Genomic DNA, 18,019 nt, shown 5'->3' on the forward strand with positions numbered 1-18,019 from the left:
TGCTATCCTCCAAAAAAGGGAAGCCAATCTGGTGGTCCCCTACCATAAACAAACTGTACAACAGAAGGAAGAAACTGTTGCAAAAGAGAGTAAAATCCCATGAGTGGAGGAGCTCCCTGGTCAGCCTCATAAAAGAAGCTGAGATCTCTTATAAGATCCTCCAAAGCTAGCTACGAGAACAAAATCGCCACTAATTCTAAGGACAACCACAAAGCATTCTATAGCTATGTCAAGAATCTCGATGGCAGCACCCAGATCTACTCTGAATTACAGCACAAAGGCACGAAAATTTACAGAACCAACTGATACTGCCAAGATCCTGGCAGATAGGTTCAGTGCTAACTTTACCCCCCCCCCCCCTCAAGGGCCCATATCTATACAGGAAAAGTGCAGAGTCCCTGTAATCACAACTACGCAGGTAAAAGCTGCACTCTCTAAAGCCAAAAACACAGCATCTATGAGACCGGACAACATCCCAGGCTGCATTTTACACAAACTTCAGAACGACTGGCTCCCCACTTAAGCACCATTTTCAATAATAGCCTCACAACAGGCTTCGTGCCCACTGAATGGTGCACAGCAACAGTTATCTCACTCCACAAAGGGGGAGCCACCACTAATCCTGGGAACTATCGACCTATTAGCCTGACGAGCCTGGTCTGCAAGGCCATGGAATGTATCATCATGGAACTCATAAACAAAGACATTGGTAACCTCCAAACTCTGGATCCCACCCAGTTCGGGTTTGTGAAAGGCAGATCATGCCTCCTGAACCTGATCGACTTCTTTGAGGCAGTCAACAAAGCCGTAGATGAGGGTAAGGTGGTTCACACAGCCTATCTCGACTTCGCCAATGCTTTCGACACCATCCCCCATTCTGAAATTATAGCTAAACTCACTAAACTAGGTATAAATCCCTACGTCACAAGATGGGTTACCAACTGGCTCACTGACAGAACCCACAGTGTAAAAGTTGCAGACTCCAAATCTGACCTCAAAGCAGTGACAAATTGAGTACCACAGGGTTCTGTCCTGGGACCTCTCCTGTTTGGTATCTACTTCTCTGAAGTACAGGCTAACGCAGAAGGCTACCGAAGTTCGCAGATGACTGTAAACTAGGAGCCATAGTCAAGTCCCCAAATTATGTGGACATCCTACAGAAGGGCCTCGCTGAGACAGATGCCTGGTGTCAGAGCCATGGCCTCAAGCTCAATGCCAAAAAGTGCAGTGTCATCCCCTTTGGTAAAAAATTCTGTACCCATGAACTACCACATAGGCAGCAATCACACCCAATGTGTTATAAGAGACCTTGGGACCCAGGTGGACAGTAGTCTCTCCTTTGATAGTCACATTGCCACAGTAGTCAGGAAGTCCTTCTACGTGGCACACCTCATCATAACCAGGAAAAAAGAGGTAATTGTTCCCCTCTACGCCACACTCATTAGACCCATTGTAGAGTACAATGCCCCTTTTGGAATGTACCTCACAAGACATCTGCAGCAGCTGGAAAGGCCACAGATGTACCTCACAAAGAGGATTACTGGCCTCAAATGCCCTACACTGACCGCCTCAAAAAACTCCAGCTTTACTCCATAGCATATCGCCTACTCCGAGGTGACCTCTGCCCAACATATAAAGGTATGTCAAACCCAGAGCTGTTGGACATGCTACACCTAAAGAAATCCCAATCCCTCCGAGCTACATGCTCTAGGGACCTAAACCTTGTCACCACAATAAAAAGGACATGCTGGAGGGATAGAGTCCTCTCCCAGAGACTTCCAATACTCTGGAACAGGCTACCCATCTATGTAAAGCAAAGTTCTTTATTAGCACTCTTCAAGAAAAATCTTGATGAGTGGATGGGAAATAGGAAATACACCCTGGGGATCACTTCTGTGTCTCTACTAGACAGTGGCACAGGAAAATAACTTTCTTGGATGGCGTAAGCCAGGGAACCTTGCTGGGTAGGCTTACGTAGGCCCTTGGGCCAATAACTTAGTACCTACTTATGAACCTATGTAGCTGCTGTACTTCTTGTTCATTGAGGAAGCAAAGAGACTGCAGCAAGGCTGGCACCATTGACGAAAGATTTCCTTCGCCTATCTGGGATTGAGACACCACTTGAGGCAGTAGAATGTGACTGCTCAGCTTGTCCGCTATCACGTTGGAACTCCCCAGATATGCGTTGCCACAAGAAAGTGGTTGGAAGATATCACCCTTTTCCACACTGACAGCTTTCTGGCAAAGGGGGTAGGATTTGGTTCCCTCTTGTTTGTTGATATACCATATCAATGACATATTGTCTGACTGGATCAAAACTGTTCCCACAAGAACAGCAGACTGAAAGGCTTGCAAAGGTAGGAGCACTGCTCTCATTTCCAGAACATTGATGTGCAAGCTAGCCTCTTGTGGGACCAAGTGCCTTGGACTGTTCTTCGTACATAATGCCCCCCTACCCCATCTGGGAGGCGTCCGGGAAACAAAGGGATGGCCCATTAGGATTTCTTCTGACTGCATCCACCAGGATAGATCCTTTTTGCAACTTGCTGTTATTAAGATCGGGTGAGTCATCAGATGAAAAAGAATGGACCATTGGAAGGCCAGAAGCCAAGTATTCTCATGTGAAACCTCGCCAAAGGGAGAAGGGTGACAGCCGCCGCCATAGATCCTAGGGCTTGGAGGAAATTAGAGCGGACACTTTTTTACCAGAATGAGCTGCATTTCAGACCTTATCTTTTGGAACCTGTGAAAGGGTAGAGAAGCTATACACAAAACAGTGCTGAGGCAGGCTCCTATGAATTCGAGGTCCTGAGTGGGAGACAGCTGTGACTTTGTAGTTGACTGTTATGCCCAGGGCACTGAACAAGTGTATAATGAAGTTTGTGGCCTGCAGCAGCAGATGCCTTGTGGGGGTGGTGAGGAGCCAGTCATCTAGATAAGAAAATACTCCGAAACCATGTAATCTCACGTGAGCCATGACTGCTGCCATGCATTTGCTGAACGCCCTGGGGCTATGGTGAAGCCAAAGGGCAGCACTATGAACTGGTAAAGACTTGGCCCTAGCCAAATGTGGAGAAGGCTTGAGTGTTTGTTTATCTTTATGTGGTAATACACATCTTTAAGGTCTGCAGAGCACATCCAATCATTTTCCCCTAGAAATGGGAGAACAGACTGAACTGTGATCATCCGGATTTTGTGTGCTGAACAAAGTTGTTCAGAAGGCTGAGGTCCAATACTGGCCTACAAGTCCCGTCTTCTTTGGGATGAAAAAGAACCTGGTGTAAAATCCAGATCCTATCTGGTCCGGTGGGACTTCTTGGATGACTCTTTTTGTAGCAGTTTTTGAACCTTTATGGCTGCTTTATCCCTCTGATTGAATGGGACATCAGGGATTTTTCTCAGAGATCTTGGAAGAAGGGTGAAAGGAATATGATGGCTCCTGGTAATGATTCTCTGTACTCAAGTATTGGAGGTTATTTGCAGTCAGGCTGTCGAGTGCAGTTAGAGTCTTCCCCAACTGCTTCCAGAGGTAAGCAACCAGGCTTCCTTTCAGTAGTGCTGGTAGGGTTGTCCAGAGAAGGAGTCTGTGGAACCCTGGATTTGTGGGCCACGTCTTCCGTCTGAGTTCCCCACTCTGCCCTGAGGGGAGCCGCCGACATATGTCCAGGAAAGGCCTCTGGGACTTTTTGAACCACATCTTTCCACTGCTCCAATTCCTGGACTAGGATCGCAGAGGAGTAGAAAAACAAATGCCCACAGCAGACAGGGTCTTTCCATCCTTTTCACACCTGATTAGTATGTCTTTCATCTTGGGGCCGAACAAGGATGATCTGTCAGAAGGAGCACTGATGATGGAAGACTTGAAGGGCACCACAAATTCACATGTGCATTGCCTTATAGCAATGCCAGAACCCGCTGCTCTGGTCATGCCTTCGACTGTGTGCGCACTAAACCAAATGGACAAGTTCAATATAAACTCCAGGGTGGCTAGCTGAGATATACCCTTATCTTGCACCTCATTAGACACAGCTCCAGAGAGAGTCTCTGATAACGCCTTAATCAGACCGCTCTGGAGTCTAGTAAAATGTACTATAAAGTTCAAAGACCCGAGTGCAAAGGTCGATGAAGCATAGACCAGCTTTCCAAATCTGTCCATCATCCTAGACTCCTGGTTAGGAGGATGCACAGCAGGACTCTCATCAGCAAGTTCCTTCTTGGTGGCAGCCACCACTACCATTGCATCTACTGCTGAACCCTTGGCCCAATATTGGTGGACTTCCAACGGAGAAAGAATTTTGTCTGGTCTCCGGGAAATAGGCTCCATGGAATCAGGGGCCTTCCAAAACTGCTGCTCGATTAGCTTAATAAAATCAGCAGCAGATAGGGTAACCCAGGAAGTAGATAGTTGAGCACTAAATACTTGCAAGTACACGGATTCCTCTGAGGTTTGATCTTGGGGTTTTCAGTTACCCCTCTACCTGAAGATCTCTAGGATGTCTCCAAATGAGACATCTTCAGGGGGTGATTGGAGGAACCTTCCCCTTCATCAAAATCAATGTCATTAGTGACAGATTCTTTTGGGGAATCTAGGTGCTTCCTCTTGCATGTCTTCTTATGTGGGAGAGGTCCCTTAGTGAGGATCTCTGAGGAAGACTCCCAAGAAGAGGGGTAACTTGAAGCCTTGGTGCTCACTGTCTTGTTGTGGGGATTGCTGTCAGCTCTGGACCAGAAGACATGGTAAAAGGACACTCCAATTCAGGAGGAAACAGCTGAGAGCTTGCAGAGGCTAAAGCTCTCTCTCCATAACCTAGAAGGCAGGCCCCCCAGGAAGAGACGTGGAAGCCCAGGACTGAGAAAGACCACCTCAGAACCGAAGTCAAACCCCACTCAGAGTCAGCCCTCCGAGGCAGGAGCCGGGAAGGACCTGCAATCAACAAAGTCCCAAGAGCCAAGGCCAGCTCCAGATAAAAATCAGGAGCCAATCCAAGACTCTCAGAATCAGCAGACAAGTCTCGGCCCCGGGAATCTGTCATTTCCAAGGAGGGAACTGAAGAAGTCAGAGCCACATTCAGTGCACAGGATGGGATGCCGTTAGGCACCGAGGCAGCTGGTACCGGGGGGTGGGGTCAAAGTGCTGGGCTCCAAAGCTCCAGTCTAAGTCAGAGGAGGAAACAGTAGAAGTCCCTGGAGAAGATACCCCAACTCCAGAAGGGAGAGGGGCTTCAGAAGAGGCAGGGATACCTCTGGCCACCAACAGCTGATCCACCAATCTCACGATGTCTACCTTGGAGAAACTCCTGGTGGATCAAACTGAAAAACCTGTAGGGGACTCGTGTCGTTCCATAAAGGGACTGGGCAACTAGCCGACAAAGGGGTCTATGGAAGGTAAATATCTCATCCTGGGAAGAAGATTCGGATCTGGTTTCGGCACCGAGGGGTTGGGTAGAGCCTGCTGAGTTGCCAGAGAAGTCAGCATTGAGCCGGAAACTAAAGATGGCCTGCGCCGATGCTGGTGTCGAAGGCACCATAATAGCAGTAGCTGGTGCCGAGGATTCTTGAAGCTGTAACTTCGGTACCTTTGCTTTCAGTTCCGTGAAGGCAGCTGGAACCGTATTTTTTTGTTTTGAGCCACCGGTGCCATAAGCGACACAGGTACCGAGTGGCTCTTCTTTTTGATAGGATTTGACTTAGGAGGGGAGTCAGACTTGGACAACGGCTTCACTAAAACTAGTTTTCAACAACCCTTCAAAATGAGCTTATTCCGACACTTGACCAAGGCCCGATTACTAAAGGCCTAGAAGATGTTGCAGTCTTGGTCGAGATGTGGACCCCTCCCCCAGGCAATAAACACACAAAAGATGCCCAACAGAAATGGGTATCTTTCTTCCACAGTCAATGCATTGTTTGAATCTTGAAGCGCCTTTTGGTTTTTCCACCACTGTGACAAACAGTAAGGAAACAACTTCAATACACCCAAAAAACACACACACACACACACACACACACACACACACACACACACACACACACACACACACACACACACACACACACGATAGGAGGAGGTCTACCAATGATGGTAGTGGAGAAAATACCCAAGGGTACTAGAGAAGAAAGGAATCACCAATGATGGTACTAAAAAATTATCACAAAACGTAAGAAGGTGGGAGAGGGGTTACCAACAATGGTAACAAAAATTACCAGAGGTACGAGGTAGAGAATTCAAACACACACAAAAATCATAGAGTACAATGATAAAGGTAAATACATATAAAGGTGCAGATAGTAAAAATACAAGGAATTTGCAGAATAAAGACATTTTTAAAGACTTAGCTGACAGCAACGGCTGACACTTCTTGCTGACAGAGCAGTAAACGAAACCTGGAGATAATGGAGACAGGGGCATTGTGGGTAGTCTCTTAGCTCGACATCTTTTGGCTGGCATGATCTGTATAATGGACAGGACGATTCTGAGGATCAGAACAGAGTCACATTCGTCAAGAATGAACGAAGACTGACATCCGATAAGTAGATTCTCCAAAAAGGCGCTTACTTTTAAAGATCATTAACACGACTTCTGTAGCAGCCAGATGAGAATGAGCAAATGTGAACTTGCATTAAGAGAACTGCACAGGCCTGCGGCAATACAGGATATTAGGATGGCACAGCTAACTCTGTTTTATCCAGGACACAGGTCTACATCCCCACGTGGAAGGGATGACATCCTGCTTCCTTGAGTAAGCATAATCCTGAGACATTTGCTGTTCAGGCAAATGTCAATCTGTGGCTGATTCCCATTTAAAATCAGTAGTACTGCAAAACTGACATTACAGAGTACATTTGTCTGCCCAAAAAAAGCTAAGCCACAGAGATCAGATGGAATGCCTCCCAGCATCCTCAGGAATCTGGAAAGTGCATCAGTGCAGAACATGAGAACTGGAATATTGGAAGCATGAAATGCCTCTACAAAGTGGGGGAGAAATAAAACTTGTGGATCTACATTACTGTTAGTCCTAAAAGTAGTAGCAATGATGCAGTTGATAAAATTCTGAAGGAGATAGAATTCTGAAGGACCTCCTAGAGAACATCAGTCTTCCAGGACAGCAAACAACATGGGTTCTTGGACAAAAGCAGCAGTCAGAATTGATCCAATTTTATAACTGTGAACAAGAAAATATGGCAAGTAATTACTGGTGGGTATGGTCAGCCTAGACTAATCAAAGGCCGATAACTCTGTCCCCCCCACAGGCATCCTACTGAAAAGGCTGGAGATTTGGGGTTGTGGACAAGATCTAGGATACAAAAGGTTCCATGTCTGAAGGGTAGACCTCAAACAGCTGTGGAAACAGGAATAACATTAGTAATATGAACAGTTGCTGGTGATGGTGTAACACAGTGGTCATTCCTGGGTCCACTACTCTTCAGTGCATTTGTTTCAGACAAATCTGAGGGAAAACAGAGAAGGATCACCTTCTCTTACAATGAAATACAAACAAGTCCACCAGCAGCAGCAAAAAAAAGAGGCAAGTCAGATGGAAAAATCAGGAAAAGCAGACCAAGCTGACAAAAAAGTAACAGTTCAACAGGGTGCAGTGTGGCCTGATGCAGTGGAACATGGCAACAAAGCAAGAAATTATATGGGTTACTCATTACACCTGGTCTAGAACACCAAGAGTACAGTAACAGTGTGGTAGTAGTAGCAAGCACAATTCTAGTGCAAACAATCATGGACAGAGTCCCCTGAAGCAAAGAGGTAATGCTATAACTAAAAAAAAAAATGGTTAAGCTATACATTTATTAAGTTGTGCAGTTGTGGAAGTCATGTAATAGGACTGTGATTAAAATGCTTGAAGAAGTCCACAGGATATCTACTTGGAGGTTGTGTGGGACAGAGGAGAAATTATATGGCCAGAAACTGCAGCAGCTGAAGCACTTATTACAGATCGAGATAGGATGGTCATAGTTTTTGTGTACAAGATCACAATGGGGACCTATGAAGAGGACGCATGAAGGAAAGGATGGGTAAGAGAAGTGATTTATCTATTTTTTTTTTTATTAGACAAGTAATCCACCATGTACAATTAACTCTTTTCAAGGGAGAATATGAAGCAATGTGTACAACTGCCAATTGTCAAATGGAAAATGAAGGAACCCAAAAGTATATGATGAAGCTAGTAAGCAGCTCAAAGCTTTGATCCTCTGAGCTAAACTGCCAGACTGGTGGCAGTCATAGCATTTTACTACTGCCTGGCTCTGCAAAAGTACTACCTTATGGAAAGGGTTTTGGACACGGGGAATGGACTACAAGAATGGGAATTGAAAAAGGAGCCTCAACTGTATTCCAGAGAAATGGACAGGTGCAGAGCCAGGGAGATGCAGCTAAAGTAGAAGTTTACAGGACTTGTATCCATACTATACTAGTTATATAGATTATGAGTGTACTGTTTTGTTTTATAGAACTTTAGCAGTGATAGTTACTTATTACTCATTTCACCAAGTCTTATTTTGTTAGTAAGTATTAGTATTTATAGCACACTCCGTAAGTAGTTTCTCTAAGAAAGTGGAGAAGACATCTGCTTTAAAGTACCCAAGACTATCAGCGGGCATCACAAATATGTATGCTCATCCTGAACAACAAAAGAGAACCCAACGTCTGCAGGACCATTTGACGCTAAACTTCTCTCTGGGCATATCATAAGAAAAATCTGCATAAAATGGCACAACTTACAAAAATAATTTCAGCATCAGCAAAATACTGTAAACTGAAAAAAGGATACACATTTCAGATTGTTTTAGGATCTTGTCTGCAGAAATTACTTATGCAATACTCAGAATGAGACAATCAACTATTTTCTTCACTGGCAAAAAGAATTAAGATGACTGTATGCCTATTTTCTCTGCTCAGCAAAGCTGTTTCAAATATTCACAGCATAATTCAGAAGCCAGGTATCTGTAAAGAAGTTTGTCTGCTGAGAAAGATCTAGTTGGATGACTAAATGTCCGTCTCTGGCTCATCTACTTCATATTAAAAGTCTGCCCAATGATAATCATGATGAGCATCAAATCTTATTTCATGAATAGTAAATAAAGAACAATGAAATAGAAGCAAAGGTTTTTTAGTTACACCTTGAATTTTTGTGTAGTTACTACATAATTTTTCAAAGATAATAACCATATGAAATGTCAGGATCCATTTTAGCCAGGGTTGAAATATGGAGACTAAATGGCTGAAAAAAGTGGGTTTTCATATACCAATTCCAAGATGGTAATTTCTCTGAATATTCCCTTTTCTCCATGGACTGGCAGGCAATCTCAAAGTTGCAAAATACAAGCTTGGGATGCAGGGGGGGTTGCCCTCTCCCCAAAAAAAACAATTTCAAAGAAGAAGAGTGATGTTCAGAATTACTTCTTTTCCTGGATTTTCTTTTTTTTTTTTTTGTGCATCTACAATCAGCATTATGAGTGTCAACATTTCAACAGGGAAGTCATAAAAAGATCTCATGGTTCAAGATTATTATAAATGTACTTCAGGCTTATGAAACAAAATATGATGTTTCAATTTAACTAAATCTTATAAAATTCTTAGCAATGGTAAAAAGTAAAAAGTAATGTCTTTTAGCTTTTCCCAGTTAGGGGTCGCCACAGTGGAACGCCGGTCCGCTAATGACTGGCAGTAGATTTATACGGTCCCGAGATGCCAGCCTGATGCCCAACCTTAAACGAAGGCACATCCATTCACGCATGCACTTACCTACATGTCTTTAAACATCACTCGACTGCAGGGAGGACATGCAGACTCCACACAGAAGGTGCTCCAGCTGAAAATTGAACCAGAGAAGCTCTTGCTGTGAGGCGACAGCGCTAACCACTGCACCACCACCGCCTCTTCTTAGCAATGGTAAACCACCTTAATCATTTAACATGGAATGGTAAACCACCTTAATCATTTAACATGGATAAAATCAGACGAAAGATTAAATAAGGGCCAACCATTTCTTTAGTACTCTGCAATAGGGCAAATACTACTACCATGAACTAATCAATATTATAACGCATAGCACTTAAACTTGCAAACAATGTTAAGGCAATGATTTTCTACACAAGCTGCAACAATCCTCCTAACGGCTTTAGTGCATTACCTCTTCTTTCTCCTGCTTTGCTTGCTTGCGTTCTGCTGCTAGATTTTTCTTTTTAGTGAAAGTGAAATGTGCATCTTCTTCTGCTTTCTGCATTAAATTCTTTTTCCTTTCATATTCATCGGCAAGCTCTGAAGAGTTGCTAATTTGTTCAAAAAGCTGGGTCCTCTCTTTGGGTTTTTTCACTGCAATTGATTCAACTGCACCCTATGACACAAAGAACAGTATTACTAAAATTTAACCAGGCTGGTACAGTCTATTTTAGCTCTTTAGAAAGTTAGAAATTCTATAAGGCAATATTGTTTTTACGACGATATACTGTTGTAAACAATCCCATTTACGTCTATTCCCAAAGGAAAACAAGAAATAGCAGTAAAGTCCCCAAACCAATTATAAGTTATGTGAAATGAAATAAAAAATACAACTGTGTAGGTAGCTTTTTCCCTAGATCGTTTTTGTGCACCTCCCATGCCTGTAACCACCAAGCCACTACCATTGCCCATATGTTCGCCTGTCTCCTAGGTGAGAGCAACCCATGGTGCAGCCATTGCAAATGCAGCCATCTGGAATACTTTCTGTTATAGTCCTAACTTTGTTAATCTGAGCACCTCTCCTTGTGTGTGCACTCCCATACAAGCCTCACATTGTTTTCCAAACTAACATCCCCTGATCCTAAGACCAGGACCATCACCTGCATGGAAGCAAACAAGATGTTTGGGACACCAAACTCCTCCCTTCAGGATGGATGAGCTATAGTACACCATTTCCATCTACCCTCTACTATCCAGCTCTTCCAGGACCAGAGCCACTAAGCAAAATTAGGTTACTAGAGTTGCAGTCAGGGCTTTATCACCTCTACGTCAAACAGATGGGCTCAGCTGTATAAGTAACTTATCATAACGGCACATTATCAAGGTCACTCTTGCAGTCATCACATTTGTAACCTCTGGAACAGGCAAAATCCAACATCAAGCCTGACTCTCGGAATTATGCACCCTTCCTCCCTCTCTCCAGCTGGGGCAGATGCAAACCTCTAAGATGTTCCTTGTATAAAGGGTGCATCTGCATGTGCCATATTTCTTTCTTTCTCCCTCCCAACAAGAGGTTGGAAGCAAGGAGTCCCTCCTTAGCAGTAATTCCTAATAACCTGCCCTTTTAGTGTCAGTCTGGAATAACAAAGGAATGCAGTACACTCTAGGCAGCATGATTAAAAGGGAGAAACACATCCTTATATGGTTTATAATGAAATAGGAGTTGGAGGGAAGTCCCCATTAAGATACAGCAGATGGTGTTAGGAAAACGAACTGTAAAACCAATTTTACTCTAGCAGCTACTATTACACTAAGTTACCTACAAAACTGTGCAGAAAGATGAAGCTCTTACTGTGACCCAGACAACTGGGTTCAATTAGCGGCCCTAGCACTGAGGGAGCCAGGCAAGGGGAGGAGGACTGAAATGAAGGGGCATGGTCCACTCACCTTTTTTGGAACAGGGGTACTGAATGGTCCATATAGCATGTAGGAAGTGCAGCTAAGAAAGCCACCTCCCATGCATAATGGGTGGAAGTAGGACTGCATGCTGGCAACGTCCCTCAAGGGCCAACAAGCACAGATGACCCACTGTACATCCTTTTTCAGCTATATAATATGGGTATCTGCAGGGAACATAAGGAAGCACACCCAAATGACTGTCCAAATGACAGCCCCTTCAGGTGAAAGTACAGTTTTGTACCTACCATAAATGTAGATGTTCGAAGATCCACATTGCTGCAGTCCTTACACTTGGGTAGTCCGCTGTCCTCGGTCGGCCCGAATATCAAAGTATAAGGCTGACGTCGGTCAAGGCGCATTTGACTGACATCAGGACGTCAGGGTACAAATGCGCATGACCGACGTCATATCCTCAGTCTTTTCTTGCCCCAGATGTCAGAAGACCCTAAAAATAAAGGTCAAAACCAAAAGACAGCAAACAACCAACCAACCACCCTTGCACTAACTATATGTACAATATATACAATATACACAATATGTACAACCCAACCCACACAACCACCTCTAACTGCAGAGGGAAGGAGGGAGGGTAATTGGACTGCAGCAATGTGGATCTTCGAACATCTACATTTATGGTAGGTACAAAACTGTACTATGTTCTTCATCTCACATTGCTGCAGTCCTTACACTTGGGTAGAATCCCAAAGCAGAGGTAAGGGAGGATGGCTAACTACAAGGAAGCAGGAGCTGCCAAAATGCCCTGCAAAACAGCAGTGGCAAAACCAGCCCTGGATTTAGAGTAAAGTGGCAGGTGATAATGCCTAGAGAAAGTATGCACTGAACTCCAAGTAGCTGCCTCCAAAATATCCTTGGTTGCCACTCCCCTCAAAAAAGCTGTTGAAGTGGCAATAGCCCTAGTGGAATGAGGCCTAATCCCAGCTGGAACTTCTTTGCCATGATGGGAATAACAGAAAGCAATGCAAAACCCAATCCACTTAGAAATAGTTTGTTTTGACACAGGCTTGCCCTGAGAACTCAAAGCAAAAGAAACAAACAACTGCTGAGACTGCCTGAACCCTTTAGTTCTGTCCAAATAATAACGCAACTGCCTGTGTACATCTAAAGTGTGCAAAATCTTTTCCCCTTTATTTTGTGGATTTGCATAAAAAGTAGGCAAATGAATAGTTTGGTTTAAAGCCACACTAGAAACCACCTTAGGCATAAAGGAAGGATTAGTACGTAATGATACCCTATCCTTATGGAAAATCAAGAAAGGCTCAACCGCCATAAGGGCCTGCAATTCAGAAACCCTTCTTGCAGAGGTAATTGCCAACAAAAATGCAGTCTTCCATGATAAATATTTCAACTCAGAAGTAGCTGCAGGCTCAAAAGGTTGTAGAGTGAGTTTCTCCAACACAAAATTGAGATCCCAAGCAGGAGTAGGAGCCCTTCGTGGGGTCTTATATTCTTTGCCCCTCTAAGAAATTGCTTGAACAAAGGATGAGAAAACAATGGTGGGTCACAATCATAGTGAGCCGAAATTGCTGCAGCATGAACCTTAATAGAAGAGAAAGACAAACCTTTGTCCAATAACTCAGTTAGATATTGAAGAGCCACACTCAAATTAGGCTCAGAAACATCAAAATCTTTTGCTGCACTCCAAAATAAAAATCTCTTCCATTTATCTGCGTACACTTTCCTTGTACTAGGCCTTCTAGCTTCCAAAATCACATTCAAAACTTGTTATGGAAGTTGAGACCCTCTATGGTTCAAAACAGAATATGCCAGGCTGTTAGGTGAAGAGAGTGAAGCTTGACATTCAGCAAATGGCTGTCCTCCTGTGACAACAGGTGTGGAATCGAAGGCAAAGGCCATGGAGGCTTCCGTACCAGACTCCTCAATAATGGGTACCAGTGCTGTCGAGGCCAATCTGGAGCTATTAAAATCATCCTTGGCTTGTCCTGTCTGACCTTTAGAAGTACCTTTGGGAGGAGAGGCAGAGGAGGAAAGGCATACACATGAAGATTGTTCCAATTGAAAGAAAGAGCATCCACTCTCCAAGCTGTGGGATGAAACCTTTTGTGCAAAACTTTGGCAGCTGATGGTTCAGTGGAGAAGCGAACAGATCTATGTCTGGAGTTCCCCATGACACTGTCAATTTCTGAAATACATGAGGATCCAATTTCCACTCGTGGGGATCCATAATCCGTCTGCTCAACACATCTGCTAAGGAGTTCTGTGCTCCTGGCAGAAACCTTGCCTGAAGATTGAGCTGTAAACTGAGAGCAGTCTCCCACAAAATCATTACTTGCCTGCATAGAGGATAAGAATGTTCCCCCTTGCTTGTTAATGTACCACATGACAGTTGTGTTGTCTGTTAGAATCAACACCTGCCCTGGAAGAAGTAATTCCTTGAAAGCTATTAATGCAAACTGGACTGCTAACATCTCCTTCATGTTGATATGTAGATGTTGTAGTCTGACAGGCCACTTGTTTTGTATCCACTTTCCATTTAGATGAGCTCCCAAGCTTTGTCTGAGGCATCTGTCGTTAAAATCTGACTCGCCTCTGGCCGGGTCACAGAGAGTCCCTTGTTTAGGTGACATTCCTGAGCCCACCATAAAAATTCCTTTTGAATGCAAGGTATTATTTGAATGACAGTGTCCAGATCCTGGCAGTGCTGTGTCCATACATTTTTGAGATACCATTGTAGCTTCCTCATATGCAGTTTGGCATTGGGAAGCACCAGAATACAAGATGCCATGAACCCTAATGCTTGAAGGACTGTCCTTGCAGTCAGCACGGACTGATGAGATAGTTGATGGAAGTAAAGGGATAGACTCCTTTGTTTGTCCGGGGTTAAAAAGGCCATCTGGGATGCTGTATTCAGTCTTACACCCAGAAAGCACATGTCCTGAGAGGGTACTAGACTGGACTTTATTTCGTTCACAGAATACCCTAGGCATCTTAGCACTGCTATCACATATTCCAAATGATGAAGAAGCTCTTCCCTTCCTTGAGCCAGAATCAGGCAATCGTCCAAATAAGGATAGATTTGTATTCCTTTTAGCCTGAAGAAAGCTATCACTGGAGCCAGAACTTTCGTGAACACTCTGGGCGCAGTAGATAAGCCAAAGGGCAATGCAGAGAACTGATAGTGAGAAGTCCCAGCTCGAAAACGCAGATACTTCCTGCAACTTAGTCTGATTGGAACATGAAGGTAAGCCTCCTTGAGATCCAAAGTTACCATCCAATGATCTTTGCCCAGCAGAGGTAAAAGCTGCTGCAACGTCAACATTTTGAACTTGGGAATGTCCAGATAAGTGTTGAGGATAGATAAATCCAAAATTGGTCTCCACGTGTTCCCCTTCTTTGGTACTAGGAACAGGCGAGAATAAAATCCTAGGCCCACTTCTGGCATAGGGACCGGCTGTATGGCCCCTATTTGGAGCAACAGAGAAACCTGCTTGTGAGCTTCTATTCTTTGTTGAGGAGGAACGTCTGGCATGCCTTTGAAAGGAGGCAAGGTATGGAAATAAAACCTGTAGCCGTGGTGTATGATATCCAATACCCATCTGTCTTGGGTAATTAAACTCCAATTTTCTTTGAAAAGTGCCAACCTTCCTCCCAAAGGTGCTGCCAGACGAGAAGGCTCTGGCAGCTGAAAAGGTAGGTCATTGGGTCTGTTTACGAAAGGACTGACCCCTGCCCTCACCTGAAGACTGTGCAGGAGAACTCCCTGTTCTAGGCCTGAAAGAGCCCTGAGCTCTACCCCTACCACGTCTAGATCTACCCCTAGACTGGGAATCATAAGAATGATATGTCCACCCCTTAGTAGGCCAATTTCTACTAAACTTTGGAGGCTGGACCTGCAAAAAATCTTTAACAGTCTGCATAGACTTAGCCTTGTCCTCCATTTTCTTTAAAACTGTCTCAACAGGAGGACCAAACAACACGTCAGATTGTAAAGGAGCATCTAAAATCCTCGTTTTAACATGATCAGACAAATTCTGATCCCGTAGCCAGGCATGCCTGCGAAGAACTGATCCAGTGGCAGCCACCTAGACGAGGCCTGTACAGCATCAAAACCACATTGCAAAGAATGCTTACCCACCTGTTCAGAAACATGCACTAAATCTTGCAACTCTTTACAATCAATACCTACCGCCAGAGCATCAACCTTAGACTTTAATTGTGAAAGGAGATAATTCTGGTATTTCAACATGTGAAACTGGCAATTCAAAGCCCTCATAGCCAGAGTGGAAGAAGTATAAACTTTCTGTCCCCATCTATCCAAGGCCCTAGCCTCTTTGTCTGCAGGAACCGGATTCTTAACAACAGAAGCCTTAACACCTTTAGGCCCCTGACTAACAGTTTCTGGGTCAGCCCTAGGACTCTTAAAAAGATACTTATGAGCTTCAGGCACCCTGTAATACCTATCCGGCTTAACAGGAGCAGGAGGCAAAGAATCAGGATTAAGAGAAGCCTCTGTAAAAACATCTTCTACTACATCCAAAACAGGAGGTATAGCCAAAGGCCTATGTTGGGGTAAAAACAAAAATTCCCTAAGCCTTTTCCTGGAATCAGAGAAGTCCTGACCTTCCCAGTTAAAATGCTCCCTCATGGAATGAAGAGTTTCTGAAAAAGAAAAATCCTCAGGAGGAGAAGCAGAAGGAGTAGAATCATCCACATCAGAATCAGAATAAGGAGAATACTCCTGCAAGTCTTCAGCCGAAGACTCTGAAACATCTGAAGCCTGCTCAAAACCCCCCAGCTCAGACTCCATCCTAGGCCTCTTATCAGGAGGGGGCATAGAACCCCTAATTAAAGTAATCAAATCTTCTGCCATTTTAAGCATATGCTTCTTGGGCACAGTACCTGAAGAGCTAGGGGTAACACCAACTGAAGCCAAACCTGGCCTGCCCCTGGGAGAAGCCTTTGAAACAGAAGGAGAGGGCCTAGCCACCCTAGGAAGGGAGGAGAGTATAGTAACCTGAGAAGCCCCCTCAGCCTGACTTGCCTCCTGAGAGGCCACATCTTGCAATAATAAGGTCTCACCCTGGGAACACAAAGAAACCTCCGGTGGAGCCACCGGCTCCACCGACACCTCTAAAGAACCGGCGTCCGGTACAGACGGTTCTTCTAGCCTAGGCTTAACTGCCTTGTCCTTGCGCTTCTTGAAGAAGCGGGCCGGAGCATCCGACGGCATTTTATAATTACACCGCTTCCCAAAGACTAACCTTGCACAATCCAACCTTCTCTTTATAGTGCGTTTATTAAATCTAGCACAAGAGCGACAGCCAACAACGTCGTGCTCAGGCCCTAAGCAAGGAATACACAAAGTATGATAATTTCTATGCGGTATCTGTTTCCCACAAGAAATGCAATTATTGACTTTTTCTGACATCCGTAAATCACTGAGGCAAGAAAAACTAAAATATTCCCAACGGGTACTTAGCCAACTTTGAACTCGGTCTGAAACTTCGAAATCGAAAAATCTCAGAACGCCAACCGGCACTTGCAATGCTGCTTCTGCATCGGACCATGCGGCAAAAAAGACTGAGGATATGACGTCGGTCATGCGCATTTGTACCCTGACGTCCTGATGTCAGTCAAATGCGCCTTGACCGACGTCAGCCTTATACTTTGATATTCGGGCCGACCGAGGACAGCGGACTACCCAAGTGTAAGGACTGCAGCAATGTGAGATGAAGAACATTGTTCATTATGGGGAACTAATGAGACAACTGGCCAGGAGGAGGCTGACAGTCAAGAGTCAACTGGTGTAAAGAGTGCCAAAAACAAAAAAGTTGCAGAACAGATCTATGTGACTCGTGTGGACTACTGCTGAAATCATTATGTCTGGAACGACTTCCAAAGCTGTCTACAAAGATCTCAATAGTGGAGGTGACTAAGGTACAGGGGAGTACTGCAAAAGTCCCTTCAATATAACAGAGTGCAATTCAATATATCTGTGCAATGTTTGCTGTGGATCTTGCAGCAAAACACAATGCAATAACCTAGCTATTCAGATATGACTTGTCTTGATACTGGCAATCTTACCCGCCAAGCGCTCTGAATTGTGTGGCATGATCTGCACTGAACATTGTCCAAGGCTACTTAACTGCTCCGCACTGAACAGTGGTGGCTCCGCTCTGCATTTTCTGATTGGCTCATATACCACAATTACAGCCAATTGGCATTTAAGTATATGACAAAAAAATGAATCCAAGCTCCGAAACGACACCACTCCATTTATTACATCTAACTTAAAAAAGAGTTTAAAATAAGTGTTTTCGTTTTACACTGTGTTAAAACGTCCTCAGACTTCAAATTGATTAAATACAATCCCCTTTTATATCATCCATAAAAACACACATAGTAACTCCAAAT

The 18,019-nt window shown here is 44.2% G+C and overlaps 1 protein-coding gene across 1 annotated transcript in view; it reads right to left on the reverse strand.

The window, feature by feature from the left end:
- SMC1B (structural maintenance of chromosomes 1B) overlaps window positions 1-18,019 on the reverse strand; it is a 3,759,116-nt gene that overhangs the window by 3,062,340 nt on the left and 678,757 nt on the right. The window contains exon 4 of the mRNA XM_044087233.1: window positions 10,140-10,343. Coding sequence (XP_043943168.1) covers window positions 10,140-10,343 — 204 coding nt within the window. The remainder of the gene's footprint in view (window positions 1-10,139; window positions 10,344-18,019) is intronic.

This window comes from Protopterus annectens, chromosome 11.part0, assembly GCF_019279795.1.
Source record: "Protopterus annectens isolate FY-2018-M chromosome 11.part0, PAN1.0, whole genome shotgun sequence".
Classification (NCBI taxonomy): Eukaryota; Metazoa; Chordata; order Ceratodontiformes; family Protopteridae; genus Protopterus; species Protopterus annectens.